Source organism: Drosophila suzukii, chromosome X (genome assembly GCF_043229965.1).
Source record: "Drosophila suzukii chromosome X, CBGP_Dsuzu_IsoJpt1.0, whole genome shotgun sequence".
NCBI classification, from domain to species: Eukaryota; Metazoa; Arthropoda; class Insecta; order Diptera; family Drosophilidae; genus Drosophila; species Drosophila suzukii.
The window spans coordinates 5,848,082-5,864,884 of NC_092084.1; the positions used below are offsets into that span (position 1 = coordinate 5,848,082).

The 16,803-nt window shown below is 42.6% G+C and overlaps 1 protein-coding gene across 4 annotated transcripts; it reads left to right on the forward strand.

The window, feature by feature from the left end:
• Positions 1–320: 320 nt before the first annotated feature.
• Positions 321–7,613, forward strand: X11L. Of its 4 annotated transcripts, none has more exons than XM_036820430.2 (10): positions 321–405; positions 1,523–2,026; positions 2,124–2,666; positions 2,735–2,848; positions 2,905–3,846; positions 3,909–4,224; positions 4,453–4,592; positions 4,830–5,672; positions 5,744–5,884; positions 5,944–7,613. In XM_036820430.2, exons 2-10 carry the CDS (start codon positions 1,640–1,642, stop codon positions 6,013–6,015), a joined length of 3,498 nt encoding a protein of 1,165 aa, XP_036676325.2. In that variant the 5' UTR covers positions 321–405; positions 1,523–1,639; the 3' UTR covers positions 6,016–7,613. The 4 variants fall into 4 exon arrangements, with proteins under 4 accessions (XP_036676325.2, XP_036676328.2, XP_036676326.2 ...); XM_036820433.2 differs by having other exon boundaries at positions 4,471–4,592; XM_036820431.2 differs by having other exon boundaries at positions 2,738–2,848.
• The last annotated feature ends 9,190 nt before the right edge of the window (positions 7,614–16,803 follow it).

The window sequence follows — 16,803 nt, forward strand, 5'->3', positions numbered from 1 at the left end:
TTTTAGAACGGGAAATTTGCTGAAACATATATTTTCCAAATCGAAAATGAGGGCACTTGAAAAACATGGAAAACTAACTTCTCAGCTGGCTTCTTTGAACTGTTGCCATACATTGTTTTAATGCATAATAAGAAGGGTCGCGTACCCCGAGTTCAATAACTCTATTTAAAAGTAGAAACGTAATATTAACATAAATAGGATCGGTAAAACAGGATGGTGTCTCCACTATGTCATAATTGTAAAATCGTAGCGGATACACCCACCTGGCATTTCAGCGTGGCCGTTTGCAGTATTTTTTGGTATATTTGATTAAATAAAAAATGCATTGACTTATCGGTAACACTGCTGCCTATCGGTCTGCGCCAATCGAGTTGCTGAAGGAGTGCAATAAATATGAATTAAATGGTAAATATTAAACCGCGACAGGTGATGTTTTCGTAGTCGCTGGCTCTCACTGCTGTTGTTGCCCCCGATGCAGTTGTTGTTGTCGTCGTCGCCGAGTTGCTGTTGCCCGAAAGCGTGTGTGTTCTGAGGTGTTGTGCGGCGGACGTACATAAGTGTGTGTATGTTGTGTTGTGCGATTCCCCCACCAAAAAAAAAAAATGAAAAGGAGCTGCGAAAAAAAACACGGCAAATCTATTGATTTTTAACAATACGCACATGGATAGACACACATTACGGTAATGGGGAGTTTTGTTTTTCCCACGCCTCATGCCGAGTGTTGCAACAAAGCGACGATTGCAACAATCGGCGGACAACAAAGGGGCACCACCCACCATTCTCCCTCTTCTCCACCACCCACCACCCACTTGCACCACCCCCCCTCAGCCACCCATTCTTTATCGTGTGGGTGGTTGTTGTGTCTGGCTGCAGCTTCCTGCGTTTGTTTTGCCTGCGCGAGGCGAGGACTTTTGGAGGCCAAGTTTACGTGTGCGCAGGAACTGGGGATATTATATTGGGAACACAGGAACTCAGTGACTGGAGCTCAGGGGCCCAGAGAGACGGGCAATAGTGGTTTAATTGTCATCAACATTACAAATTTAAAAACAACTATAAAACCATGTAGTACCTATATATATAAAGTGATATGGCAGTCCTAAAGAAGTCAAACAAGGACTGACAAGGCCTTCATACATATTATATACCATAACACAAGGTGAATTCAATTAAAAACAGCTTAATTGTGGTCTAAAAAGGAGTTCCCAAACCGATACATCCTTTAAAAAGAGCTATAAAATTGAACAATCATTAAGACATAATAGTTAAAGTTCCCCAACTCTAAGCCTTACTAATTCCACTGGTAACTAATTTACTAGCACACTTTCAGGCACCTTCATGGGGGATTTAAAACCTCTTAAGCCCATCCCTATAACCATAACACCTGTAATAAATGACAGGGTATCGCAAGCACTGCGTCACCAACAGCGGCCACCTGTCCCTGACTTTTTGCTAAGCTCTGGTGCAGTGCAGTGATTCATTGTCGCCTTAGATCATCATCGACTAATCACCCATTCTCCCCCAGGCAGTGGCCCCCAGTGAGGCAGCAAGCGCAGCAGCAGAAGCAGCGAATGCAGCACTAGAACATTAGCAGCCATCGAAGCCGCAGTCCCTCGTCCCCGGAGATCCCCAGTTGCCAGCCATGAACTCCAACTCCTGCAGCGACAGCAGCAACGAGTCCATGGTCAATCCGGCGCACATTCAGATGAACTTTGGCCAGCAGCCGCAGCAGCAGGTTCAGGGACAACAGCAGCAGCAGGAGCGATATGTGTGGGAGATGCGCACCCGTAGTCCGAATGTTACGCCAGCCAGCACGGTGCTCAATTCGCCGGATCTCAATGCCGAGCTGTCCTACGTCCCGCTGCAGGGTCTGTCCCCGTCCGGCGGAGGTGGTCAGGTGTCCGGCGGCTATGGGTTGAATGCGGCCCGTGACTCAGGCGGCTATTACTACCAGCGACCGCACTTGCATCAGATCCGGCTGGGCAGGAGTCCGGGCAGCCAGTTCGAGTCCCGGGACGTCCTGCCACAGGTGAGATAATGGGTGCTTAAAAACAGCCCAGGCTTGGAGAAACACTTTCAGCCCAATTTCGTCTGCTATAATGGTATTTTTCATCTCTCTCTTCAAGGGATTGGCCAGTCCCGGCTCGCCGACGGATGTGGGCAAGGCGGACGGCCAGTGTCTGCGGGATGGTGAGATCGTTGTGTTCGACGACATCGACACCAACTGGATGAACAAGGCATCGAGTGGCCAGCGTCCGGGCAGCAACGAGGATGTCCTCAAGGTGACCAAGATGATTGGCCAGCTGCCAATTGCCGAGTACGAAGGATCTCCGCGACGATTTGGCAGTCAGCCGAACACAAACACGATCACCTTGGGTGGTCCTCGAAAACGTCCGCCGGGATTCCCGCAAAGGGTTTCGCCCACAACGTCCAGTGCCGGCAATAATGCGACTGCCTCGGCCAAAGCATCTGTGGGCAACCTCATCGATCTGATCGATCACGAGGAGGAGCGCTCGGGGGCGCTGCGCGAGAAGACCCCGACTTTCGATTACCTGTATGAGTTCTCGGAGACCCGGAAGGTCCTGGAGGAGTTCTTTAAGGCGAATCCGGAGGACGAGAAGCGATACACGGACTACACCACGGAAAGTGGTGACGATGTGGCCAGTTCGGTAAGTACCTCATACACATCCCACACCCAAATGGATTGCAAACTCTATTTACCATTTTTGTTTGCCAGCAGCAACAGGAGTACCCAGCTACGCCCATGGAGCAGGCATATATCGGCCAGCGGCTGGCGAGAATACCCAAAGAAGAGCTCTACATGGTGCACCGCTCGCCCACTAAGAAGCCAGTGAGTCATTTCAAAATGAAAGCCATTAAACCCACTAACGTATATAACGATTTTAGCCCAGTGACCAGAATCCAGCGACAGTCTACCAGGAGCACAATGACATAGAGCTGTATATTGATTCGAATAGTCGTAGCAGCGGCGACCTGGCAGACACCGAGTTGGAGGCCAATTTGCGAAGGCATTCGCGTAACTTCACCCTGTCGCCGGAGACGACGGACTACGATTCGAATTGCGGCGACCTGGATAGCCTGTCCAACGACATCAACTGCCCCACGGATTATGGCAAACTGTATACGAGCATGCCCGTCTTGGAGGATGGCCTAAGTAGTGGCCATGCCTCCGATACGGAGAACAATGTGTCCGTGGTCTGTGACAAGCAGCAGTCGTCCCAATCGCAGCCCGTCCACGAGCACAACGGCAATGGCGAGCGGCTGGAGAACGACTACAATGTGATGAGTGCCAGCATGGCCACGCTGACCACAGATGCCTCGCAGTCGGCGCTGATAAGCGACTTCTCCTCGCTGCCCATGCCCCCGGCCCCGCCCCCATCGTCGCCGCCCCAAATCGAAATTGCCGATGCCAGTGAATCCATGGCCATGGCCGCAGAGGGCGATAATCCGTTGGACAGTCACTACGGTGCCGTTTATGCAGCGGCCTTGGGAGGTTCTCTACAAGAAAAGTCAGGGGGATCGGGACTGGGAGTGAACTCGGCAACTGCGGGAGGATCACTGCCATCGCAGGCTGCGTCGGAAATCCAGGAGGCCATGAAGGAGATCCGTTCCGCCTTGCAGCGGGCAAAGACGCAGCCGGAAAAGCTGAAGTTCTGCGACGAGGTTCTGCCCACGGATCCGGACTCCCCGGTTTGGGTGCCTCGCAAGGCGACAGCGGTATCGGTGGCTCAAGCTGCGGCAGCGGATGAGGAGCCGGACACTGACCTGGAAACGGATCGCCTCCTTGGTCAGCAGCGGCACGATGAGCAGGACTTTTTCGCTGATCAGGTAGGGAGAACAATCATTGTATAAGCAGTGTGGTGATAACACGTTTTATAAATCTCTTACAGACCCTGGCGGATAGCAATGCCAACGAGGGCACGGAGATCGCCAGCAATGGCCATCTCAATGGAATGGCGGACAACAACAATCCGAATCCAATGCCCAATATCAAGCCGCAGACCTACTCGACGGCCACTATCCGGCAGGGCATTGGCACCTCACTGACACCCAATTCGCCGGACATTTGTCAGATTGTGGGCACGACCGACATCTCCATAAGTTCGCCGGAGAAGCTGCAGTTCAGCAAGAGTCCCACGGGTTCCATCAAATCGCTGAAGGACTCGGCCAACTCGGACAAGAAGGCCAAGTCGCGAAACAAGGAGGGTAAGTGCGCAAAAATTTTAATTACTCCATACAATGGGCAACGCCCCCGGTTGGTCTTTTACTGATATCGATACCCATTCGACATTCCACGCTGCAATCTGTACGCATTTAATGCTGATATCATGTAAGTCGCTGTTTCCAAGCGGATGTTTAGCTATTTTTAGTTTGTTGAATTCAAATGAAATCTTCTATGAAATCTTGACTAATAGTTGGTCTATTCGCCTTTAGGTCTCTTGGAACCCAAAGTTCTAATCGAAGGCGTGCTGTTCCGGGCCAGATATCTGGGATCGACCCAACTTGTGTGCGAGGGCCAGCCGACCAAGTCCACCAGGATGATGCAGGCCGAGGAGGCCGTCTCCAGGATCAAGGTGAGTGCAGAACCCGGAGAAGCACATAAAAGCACATTCATCCAAGAAACCCCGCTAGGCTATGCTCTTTGCTCTGTGTGTGTCTAAAACTTTCTCGTTCGCTTTTCTCTTTCCCTGCTGCGCATTCCTCTCGATAGGCTTTGGTAAGCGATCGTTGGCCCCTCTATAGTAGACAAAACGAAACCCTCTAGAAAGTCATGTCCATTAAAAACCATATTTCCTTGCATTTTCTGTCAGGCTCCCGAGGGCGAAAGTCAGCCGAGCACTGAAGTGGACCTGTTCATATCAACCGAGAAGATAATGGTGCTGAACACAGATCTTAAGGAGATCATGATGGACCATGCGTTGCGCACTATATCCTATATAGCGGACATTGGCGATCTGGTTGTGCTGATGGCTCGTCGCAGATTTGTGCCCAACAGTGTGGTGGATCCGGCGAACGCCAGTCCATTGGGAGAGGTGCCCAGTCCGGGAATGGGCGAGGATGAGTCGCCGCCCAAGGAGCCGCTCAGCAAGCATAATCGCACGCCCAAGATGATCTGCCATGTGTTCGAGAGCGATGAGGCGCAGTTCATAGCCCAGTCCATCGGCCAGGCCTTTCAGGTGGCCTACATGGAGTTCCTGAAGGCGAACGGCATCGAGAACGAGAGCCTGGCCAAGGAGATGGACTACCAGGAGGTGCTCAACAGTCAGGAGATTTTTGGCGACGAGCTGGAGATCTTCGCCAAGAAGGAGCTGCAGAAGGAGGTGGTGGTGCCGAAGGCCAAGGGCGAGATCCTGGGCGTTGTGATCGTGGAGAGCGGCTGGGGCTCCATGCTGCCCACCGTAGTGATTGCCAACCTGATGAGCTCCGGAGCAGCTGCCCGCTGCGGCCAGCTGAACATCGGCGACCAGCTGATAGCCATAAACGGCATGAGCCTGGTGGGCCTGCCGCTGTCCACCTGCCAGAGCTACATTCGCAATGCCAAGAACCAAACTGCCGTCAAGTTCACCGTTGTGCCCTGTCCGCCCGTCGTCGAGGTCAAGATCCTGCGACCCAAGGCGCTGTTCCAGTTGGGCTTTAGTGTTCAAAACGGCGTGGTGAGTTGGGCACATCATAAAATAATCACTTTTTGATTTATTTCTTATGAACAATATATATTTCTATGCAGATCTGCAGCCTTTTGCGTGGAGGAATCGCCGAGCGGGGCGGAGTACGCGTTGGCCACCGCATCATTGAGATTAACAACCAGAGCGTAGTGGCCGTTCCACACGATACCATCGTCAAGCTGTTGTCATCCTCAGTGGGCGAGGTATAAATTTGTTTCTAAAACTGATAGTGAATAGAATTATAAATATTTTCTTTAAATAGATCCTAATGAAGACGATGCCCACGTCCATGTTTCGTTTGCTCACTGGCCAGGAGACGCCTATCTATATATAAATATATGCAACTGTTCACACGCCTGCGCTGGAATCGAAAAACTATAAATTCGTCAACTGCAACACGATCAGCTTTACGTTCCATCAACTAAAAACGAATCGATAGTGAATTTGATTCGTATATAGACCAATTATTGGAATTCGATTAGCCTTAAGTTGATAAACTGTTCATTGGTCTTGAAATTTGCAAAATGTTCATTTTAGCCAATTTAAGTGATTTGACCATTTGTAAATCGATAAAGCCTTAAATGAGATTAATTGTTCATCAACAAATCGTTCAACTGCCCAGAATCGATATACTGCAATGAAGAATATTATAAAAGTTTCAGAAAAATTTGAATGTTTGGTTATTTTTCCCATCTTTGTATATGAAAAAGACTGAATTTAAAGCCAGTGCGAGTGTATGTGAGCAGTCATTGTAAAGTATTCGAAAAATTGTAAACCCAATGTCCCAAAATTGTACCCAAAATACCAACCTTCCCATAATTCCCTCGCATCCAGTAGCCTAAGCATTCGATTGAATTACTTGCAAGCAATTATTTATGATATGATCTAATCCATTATTTGTCATGTAAATTAACCGTACTTTAGTTCTTTAACTACATTTATAATTTTCGATAAAGAGAAACAAAAAGCAACACACCTTATGCCAAAAAAGAGTTAGATTTCGTTAAACTTATTATTGTATAGAGCCATTGCGGATGATTATTGCAATACCATTACCGATATTTATATTTAAAGAAAATAGCCTTAGAAAAACGAAGCCATGCCTGCAAACAAACAAACAAAATAAATGCATTTAAACGCGTCAGATTAAAAAACGAAGCGCATATTGATTATAATTGTATATGTAATGTCTGTACAAGAAATCTGCACATTTCTCGATCGATTATTGCCATATACCTAACGATATATACTCGTACGATACAAATATGATAAATCTAAAATCTAAAGCGAAAACAATAAGCAAAATAGCAAAAGTAATACGAAGAACAATAATTTCAGCATTGTCTAGTTTCTGTTAAGCGAGGGCATAAATGTATAAGAAAGAGACGGAGCCACAAGGAAAGACAGAGACGGCGCCATAGGGAGCGATAGAGACAGATACAGAGAGATAGAGGGAGAGAGCTTATTTTTGCATACTTTAAAAAGCGACAAACAAAAGGCAAATAAACCACAAAAAGCAAATAATTAAAACATATGTTATTAATCTAAAAGGAAGCGACTAAACTAAAAGAATATTTTAAATATTTCAAGTGCAGGTAACAACAAAAGACGCAAGTTAATAATATTTATATAAATATATATATATACATATAAAATACTTCTGATCGCCATTCGGAAGCGCAGGTGCAATATTTTTGCAAAACACAGACACACAGCCACAACAATTAATTAATAAATTTCTAAGCTACTCGGGACACGGCAACAACACTAAGGAACCCACTAAAGAACTCTCTGCTACTGCGCCTCTAACTAACTTCTAAAACCAAACACTAATCGTATACTACCTAATGCAATTTATTTATTAATACTTAACACGTGACCGAATACAAACAGCAGCGAGAAACAAAAATAAACTACATTTATACACAAAAACGTTGACTAGAAGTTTGGAGTTTTGTCCGATTTTGGTTGGGACTACTGCTATAGCTTGTGGAAAAGTAAGTTCTATGTGGTAAGTGAATTCTAAAGACCTAGTCATATGAAAAAAAACACATGGATTGGGAGATTTATATTCTAGCTTTTTATTATATTTTTAAGAACAAAATCTTCTTTAATTTGAATGACTTTGGCAAATTTAACTAAAGCTCTTGATTATACTTTGTTTTTAAATATTTTTCAATGGCTTTCAGTGGAAGTTGCTTTACGAAGCTAAAGTTTTTACGGGCTTGTTTTCGTTCAGGCCCACGCTTACAATTTTAATTGATTTCAGGGGGTGGGGTGGGGTCAGGGGTCACATTTCCCCAAATGCTGTTGTCCCCGTCGACGCAGTTGCAGTCAAACGAATTTTATTTATCCCGCGACCCATGTGGAATGCAAAAAAGTATCGCCCCATTTCGCCGCTGGCAACTTTTGATTTACGGCGGAGCACTCACAATTTCATGGGGAAACAAAACTCAATTTGTTGGGCTCTGTTTCCGGCTAGGGGCACAAAAAACTGTTGCTCCAATTACGCGGAAATTGCAATAACACACATAAAAAATTTTAAATGGATGGAATGGATTTGCGTGTTATGTGCTACGTGCTATTATCATAATACACAATTCAAGCATTTTTAAACAACCATTTTTGCAATCAGTTCCAGTGAGAAAAATACATTTGAAAAATGTGTCTTAAGCATGGTTTTCATTTCATCTAGAGACCATTATTTCTTTCAGTGCACTGCCTTCCATTGCAGATGTGGCCCAGAAAAACGTTCGCTTTACAAATATTATATTTTTTCAACTCCTTTGCGAAAAGGGATTTTAATTATTTGGCCCAAGGGAATGCAGAAGAAAGGCAAAATATTTATATATGATGCACGTAAATATCCATGTTTTTATGTTCATAATCGAATTAAAAGGACATCGGGATTGCGGTTGTAAAGAGGTATATTCATGTTCTGCAATCGAACTCCGATGTGAATAATTATTAATTGAAATCAATTCCATGAATTCGAAAGGCTCATGGGAATTGTCAAAGAATACAACTCCACGGGAAACCCTTTATTCAAATAATAATTGGGTATTTCATCTCGCAATATTCTTATGAAAATATTTTGTACAATTCCATTTTATTTTTTACTTAAAAGGCTTTCCTGTAGGTCCATTTTTTACCACCCATTCATTTAATATACCTCTTTTCCCTGCTGTTTTCCCCCAAAAAATAATAAAACGTGCAATATTTGCATGGGCAGGGGACAAAAATGCATTCAAATGGCCATGCAGCTGTCATATATCATGCCGCACTGGATGCGGATCCTTTGACCAGCCAGGACTCCAGTGTCCTCGTCCTCGTCCTCGTCCTCCCAATCCGCATCCAATTCGCGGTCGACGGTCACTCTTTGTGTGGTTTGCCTTTTGGCTCTTTATTGCCATTGTTGGCTGGAAATTAAGTGACAAGAGGACCGAGGTCCTGTCGCTCGAGCTCTGCATTTTCGCCCTTTTCCCGGTGAGCAAACACATGGGGTACAGTGGGCATTGGCTGAGTGCAATGCGTGCTTTTTATAAAAATGTGTCTCTACTCTAAAAAATTTTGCATTATATTCAAAATAATGATTTACTCTATTCTCAGCATATACTTTCTTAATTATGTTTGATTTTCATATTCTGATTTTAAAGACATAAATGGCTATCACCATAATTGTCCATTCTAGGCCAGTGACCACTGTGTGTCCCCTCATGCATTATGTGAAGCAGTTGTTCGTTTGGCCATCCATCTGCCACTTAAGTGGAATTTAATATGCGCTTTCCTGTGATTCTGCATCTGTCACGCCCCCTTTTGGGCAGCACAAAGCAACTGCAAACTTAATCAAAATGCGATGCGGTCAAAAGGGCGTTAAAAAGCCAGGTGCCAGCTTTTTTCGCACCTTTTTCAAACCAGGGTTTTAAAGAGGCAAAATCACATAGATGGTCCACAGAAATCGCTCTTAAATGTCATTCTAGGTGCTTCAAAGTATGCAGTGACTTAAGGATATTCGTCTATATCAATGAGTTCATTGTATTGTTCTGTGTATTCCTCTCATTTTTAATAAGGGGTTACATCTAGTAAAAAACTAGTTTTCTTGGCCGAAAAATAGGGATTACATTTTTTGAACAAAAATACCTTATTTTTGAGCTGTTTTTCAGTCGTAATTTGGCCAAACCGACGCACACAGCTAAAAGCCCAACTGTTTTGAGCAACTCACAACCAAGGCTAACGATCTGCATCACTTTTCGGAAAATGTATTTTTTTGACAATTTTCGCATTTTTTATAAGGGGTTACATCATCTATTTTGGCGAAAAATCGACAAAAATTAAAGTTTTTAGGTTTGAACGCCAATCGATAGGTAATTTAATTACGAGCTCAATGAGGTATGGCACTCCTTATTCTGACCCTTTTTCGCTTCATGGTGGCCAAAAAACTGCTACTATTTTGTGCACAAAATGACGATTGGGATTTTGCTCAAAAATATCGTTTTTTGTAGCCGTTTTTTGGTCATAATTTAGTCAAACAGAGGCGTACAGAAAAAAGACCAACTGTTCTGAGCAGCTTACAATCTAGGCTCACTATCGGCGTCACTTTTCGGAAAATTTATTTTTTGACCAATTTTTGCATTTTTTATAAGGGGTTACATCATCTATTTTTGCGAAAAATCGACAAAAATTAAAGTTTTCAGGTTTGATCGCCAATCGATTGGGAATTTAATTACGAGCTCAACGAGGTATGGCACTCCTTATTCTGACCCTTTTTCGCTTCATGGTGGCCAAAAAACTTCTACTTTTTTGTGCAAAAAATGACGATTCGGATTTTGCTCAAAAATCATAATGGTCATAATTTAGTCAAACAGAGGCGTACAGAAAAAAGACCAACTGTTCTGAGCAGCTTACAACCAAGGCTTACGATCTGCATCACTTTTCGGGAAATTTATTTTTTGACCAATTTTTGCATTTTTTATAAGGGGTTACATCGTCTATTTTTGCGAAAAATCGTCAAAAACTAAAGTTTTTAGGTTTGAACGCCAATCGATTGGGAATTTAATTACGAGCTCAACGAGGTATGGCACTCCTTATTCTGACCCTATTTCGCAAAATGATCGCCAAAATACCTAGACTTTTTTGGACGAAAAAAAGTGGTTAATTTTTTAAAAAAAAAATTTGATTGGTTTTTCAGTCGTAATTTGGCCCAACCAACGCGCACAGCTAAAAGCCCGACTGTTTTGAGCAGCTAGCAACCATTTACCCATTTGGACCATTTTTCCAGAGAATAAATCTGAATAATAACTTACTTGTCACTCTGGCAGTTGGAAATCTGTCCTTATTAAATCAAAATTATTAACATAAAACTTGGACAAGAATAAGCATTGTTATTTCGCATTTCCCTGCGCCATAAAGAAACTATGAATAATTTTATAAATTCGCCCAAGGAGTTCCTCTTCGTGGAAACCTTGCAAATTCAGCTCCCAAACTTTTGTCTGTTGGCAAAGGGAAAAGTTTGGCCGCACATGTCGCGGTGATGGAAGGGCAGGGGGAGGGGGGTTGGACTTTTAGGGGTTAGACCTGAACCTGAGTTAAAGTTGAATATTTGAACTTGCATATTATGTGTTAAATAAGTTGTCTTTCGCGCCGTGTCGCACGTGGCGTATACTTCATATTTCCCAACTGAATCGCAGTCGCTGTCGCTCCGCTTGTCAGTGTTTTGTTGTATTTCGTGTTGCTGGTGGGTGTTGAAAACAGGGGGGGGGTGGTTATTTGGCATGACCTTGCGTTGCTTGCCCCCACCAAGGTTGATGCGAGGTTTTTGCCACTCGAAACGCTGCCAAAACGAAACAAAACAAAACAATTAATGCAACTGGGTGGCTTTCGTGCCTCATTTGCATGCAATCGGGGCAGCTGCATCGCGTTTTCCCCCGGAAAAGCCCCCAATTAGCCCGGCTTAATCAGCAGCCAAATGCATTTGCCATTTGCTACCACCCCCCCTCTCTCTTGCATTTTTTGGGCAATTTTATTCTGGCCTAAAACATAAGTCAAAAATGTTTCTTTCGCTGCCGGGAAAATGGTTTGGCATTTGGTTTACGAGCAATCACAGACACTTTCCACGGATGCCAGTCCCTTCGCAGGAAAACTCCCAAATGGCCCTTTTCGTGTCCCTTTTCACTGCCCGCAATAACGCCGAAAAGTGTCCTACCAAAAATTTGATTTGCACTCACGCACATGCAACACACTAGGAGATTGGTGCAAGTACAGTGAGTACTCGCAGACAGCTAAAAAATAACTTCATTTCAAAATCTCATAACTAAAAACTTTAACTTCATTTTTTTTTTATTTTGACCCTATGGTAGTCAAAAACTTTACGGTAAAACTGACCAATATAAGAGTGAAATGATTCCAACCTATCGAATTGTAAATTTTACCAACGAAATAGTTACTCTTCCAACAACAAATTACACACACCTTACCATTTTATGGTAGTTTTACTATTTAATAGTAACCAAAGCAACAACAAAATACATGTCCATACAATTTTTGTGTCTGTAGTAAACCATATTTTCTAAATAAAAAAATTTTTTTAGTGCGGACATTAAAATCATTCTTTTATAAAGAAAGTCTTGTGCAACCTCAAGGACTCCACACTTTTTCGCTTTTACTGTTATTGCACACACAAGCAATTGAAAAACCAGATTCGCCCCGAATTATGGAGAATTTTGCGCAAACGTTTGTGGCCAAGTCGTTTGCCATTTCCGTTTCCGTTTATGATTACCAGACGATGGAGAGTCCTGTGTGCACTTTGAAAGCTTTCTATTCTCACATTTCGCCCACTCCCCGAACTAAAGTTTATGATTTCGTGTAAAATATACTTATGTGTCCATGTCCACAGCGGTTAAGCAAAATAACATAGGAATATGCGCATATTTTCGAGATATACGAGCTGTGGCCCCAAGATGCCCATAAATACAAGCGGTTGCAGTTGGTGATTTAGACAAAGGACATGCTAAGTTTCAGATTTGGGATGAAGATTGCGAGGGACCCCCCCAAATAGTTTTGGTCCCATTAAATTGCTGAATTTTAAAGTGGATTTTACCAAAATGCAAATGATGTGTTATTGAAAAATATTTTCAAGACTGGAACAAACAGCCTGAAAAAGCACAGCTAGCCAAAAACCAAAACAAGACATATTCTTGCACTTGTCGGTGCACATCAAGCACTCTGGTGCTTTATGACATGCCATTATTAAACCCTTTGCGACGTTGTAAAAACTAGCTCTTGTTTGCAGTCTATTAAATCCTCAAGGATTTTAAGGACATCATCTGGACGTCCTTGGCTGCAGTTTCGTGCAAAATTGTATTTCATGTTTGGCCCCGCAAAGAGTATACGATTATTACGATGGCTTCTGGTCCTTAAACCTTTGATCTCTAAACTAACTCTATTAAATCTTTGGTTTAATTTACTTAATCCCCACATCCTTAATCATCTTACGGACATAAATGGAGGACGTCAGCTGGGAACTCTGCGCTAAATTGACTTTCGGGTTTTGCATTTTGCGGGGGAAGCCAATTTAATTAAAGTTACCTCGCGTTTTGTTTGGTTTGCTTCACATTTTCCGCTGTGTTATTATATTTTTTTCAAAACCATGTCATTCAACCTTTCAAGAACATGAACCTTTGGCTAACCAACACCCACGGACTCTTTCCTTGTCCTCGGAAAATCAGGAGAACTGTTCCCAGTGGCGTAGTAAATTTGATTTCATTCATAAATCGCGGATTTCCCCTGAGGCACGATGCCTGCCACTCAGGGGAAATTTATCCGCGCAGTCGCAGTCTTCACTGTACCCAGTTGGAGAAGCATAAAATAGTGGGAAGGATATCGCCTGGGGTAAACAGTGGTAGGGAAACGTTCTAAGAGCATCCGTACTCTCTTAAAATTTTACTGGGAATGCTTTTTGTCCATACATCCATCTCAAAGAAATGTTGAACTCGAAATCCCCTAACCTTTCACAATTTCTTCTCGCTTTTCTTTTCTATTTCATTTAATATGTGCATAGATTCCGATGGCAAATAATTCGTATTCCATCAAAAAATACAGATCAATTTAAGTAGGATGAATACATTAATGTGTGGAACTTAATATTCAAGTCGTTTAGTTTTAGATGTTATAAGAAATGTAAGGTTTTTTTCATTTAAGTTAAGTAAACTTTATTTTAAAATAGATTATAACTATTATTTCTAGTAAGAATGTTATGTTAAATATAAAACTGGAACTTAATATTCAAGTCGTTTAGTTCAAGATGTTATATGAAATGTAAGGTTTGATTGATTTAAGTCAAGTAAACTTTATTTCAAAATATTTATGCCGAAGTCTGGTACAATGGTATTTATAGTGAAAACCCTGTGAACAATGTTCTGTTGAATATAAAAATTAAAATACAAAATAGCATATTTTTTCAGTGTATATTTAACCCCCGGCTGGCGGTCTGTCATCGCTTTGTATTTTTTGCACATCCACAACTTCAATCTGGACATCGACAGTGGACTGGAGCTCGGAATCGCAACTACTTATCTACTCATTGTATTTGCACGCTTCGCTGGCTGTTGCGACACTAAGCTGTCAATGGAAAGAGAGGGGGCTAACTAGACGGACAGAGACGGCAGACTGTGGCTTTATGAAAAGTTGATAAAAAAACGTCGGAAAAGACACCACATTAGAGGCGCTTTTGCAGCCAATTGCTGCTAGAAAGTGGAAAAAAGGAAAATCACTGAAAACAAGTGCAAGTTAAATCGAAACATAAATGCGGGAAAGACGATAGAATATAGGGAAGAAAAGGGCGGGTAATGTCGAGTAGAAAGAGACTGGTACTGCCAAGTAGAAAGAGACAAGCGAAGCGGATTAGACGCTCTGGTGACCAACAGCTGCTCATGATTTGTCACAGCAAAAAATCGCATAAGGATATTATAAAATTGCATTCGCAGGTGATGCCACCCACCTTTTCCAGGTTCTATTAAGCTTATGTGGGAATTATGGCAAGTCCATTCCATACATTCTCACCTGCCATTAACTTGAACCATACGTGGCTTTTAAAAATCAAATGAACCCACAGGAGATTTGACAAAAAATCAGGCAGCAAGATCGGCTTAAAATCCTCTTTATAAAGAGCTTAATTTTTAAATTATAAAAAAATCCAATTTAATATATTAAAATTAATGAATAATAGTTTAAAATTTAGTATAGCTTCTAATGTAAGTGTCATAGCAATTTAAAAAATTCCACATTTTTAAGAACTTTAGGTCCGTTGTTTAAAATACAAGTACATTTCGAAAAAGCCTTTAGCGTAATTGCCTGCACTTGCCTACACTAAAGTGCCCATAATATTGGCGTTTAAGCGATATTTACATAGTGGCAATCAATTCTCCATGAATTTTGCAAGCGACCACGCCCCCCGCCCCCAAAAAGTACAAAATAAACACACTGAACGAGTATGCAGCCCACGGTATGGTTCATTCAACTTGTAATCGCTGGACGAAGGACGCAGGACGCAGGATGCGGGACGTGCTCATGTCCTGCGGCGCATAAACCAAATGAGCGGAGCCCTCAGCTGTTAACTGCTAACAGGGGTCGGTGGCAGGGGCGGGGGCAGCGCTATTGGGTCAAAGGGGGTCAAAGGGGTACGGGATCTTTGGGGTACCCGCCAATTATTTTGAAACAAATTGTCAATAAATGAAACAGAACTTTTAGATTGCTTTCTCCTCTCTCTGCTTTTTTTCCCATTGTTGCTTTTTTGTGCAGCCCCCCTTTGTATATTTTGCTTTAGTTTGAGCGCCTTCGGGGCGCCATCTCATTTACATAGACAAAAGCCCAGGGATCTCAGCTCGGCGGCCTTAACCCATTTTCCTGGCTTAACATTTTCAAATAACCCCCAAGACCACACTCAATTTTTGTCTGCAGTTACATTGGAAAATTAATCAAAAGGAGATAAAAACCCATTTCAAACTTTTAATTTCGTTTAAATTATCATAAAACCTACAATATTAAATAAGTTATGCAAAATGGTTAATATAGCACTCGGGCTGAGAATGGGTTAAGACTGGCTAACTTTATTCCAGCTGCGTCATCATCGACAACTTAACAGTTTGCCCTCCCCTTTTTCCCACCCACTAGTTTTCCGCTTTTCTTCTGTTTTTTGATGATTAACCTTTATCGCCGCCAAGCTAAATTAATTCGATTTACGCTTTATGGTTTAGTTAATTTGCAAACTTCCAGCTCGTCTGCTTTTTTCCCACTTTTCGATTTCATTTTATGATTTCGCTGCAGCTACTTTCTTTGAAGAGGTAACATTTTAGGACCGCCTCTTTTTATCTGGGGAGTTGTCTGCATTTCATGCGTTTTATTATAACTTTTGGTACACTCAGCAAATAAATGTATATATATTTTAAGGCTATTATAAATATAAATAAATATATTATTATAAAAAAAATTAACATTTAAATTCGCCATTAAAAAATCCATTACTCAAATATTTTATCCAAATGGCTTAAGAGTAAAACAGAACAATTTTTATAGCTTAACCCCATAAAAGTAACAATGATATTTGAATGTCTAATAATTAAGAACTAAGTCCGAGGACCTGCCTAACTATTTTTGCGAGTGTAGCGAGGCCTTGGCAAAGTTCTCGCCCACCTTCTGGTGTCTGTTCTTTGGCCATATGTCAATTTAGCTAATATTGTCGACGTTTATGATGAATTTATGTGCGCTGCGCTTTTGTCTCACAATCGAAAGAGACGGCCTGCGAAAGAGCGAAAGAGAGGGGGCGAGACAGCACAGCCGAGGGCAAACAAAGCCATTAAAAAGCCAGCACAACAATATTACAACCTTAAATGTTTATAGGGAGCAGCCCAACAACAATGGCCGAATGCGAAGCGACAACGACAGTGAAACTCAATTTGTACTTAAGCCAGTTCAGACAAGTTGAAAAAACACAATGCGATGGTGGGGGGGGGTACAAGTAGATGGTGCATAAAACACATAACCAACAACTAACAACTTTTTGACAGCACATTGGCACTTGAACTTCCAGCGAAAAGGCATACCAAAGGGCACTCCGCCACTCAATTTG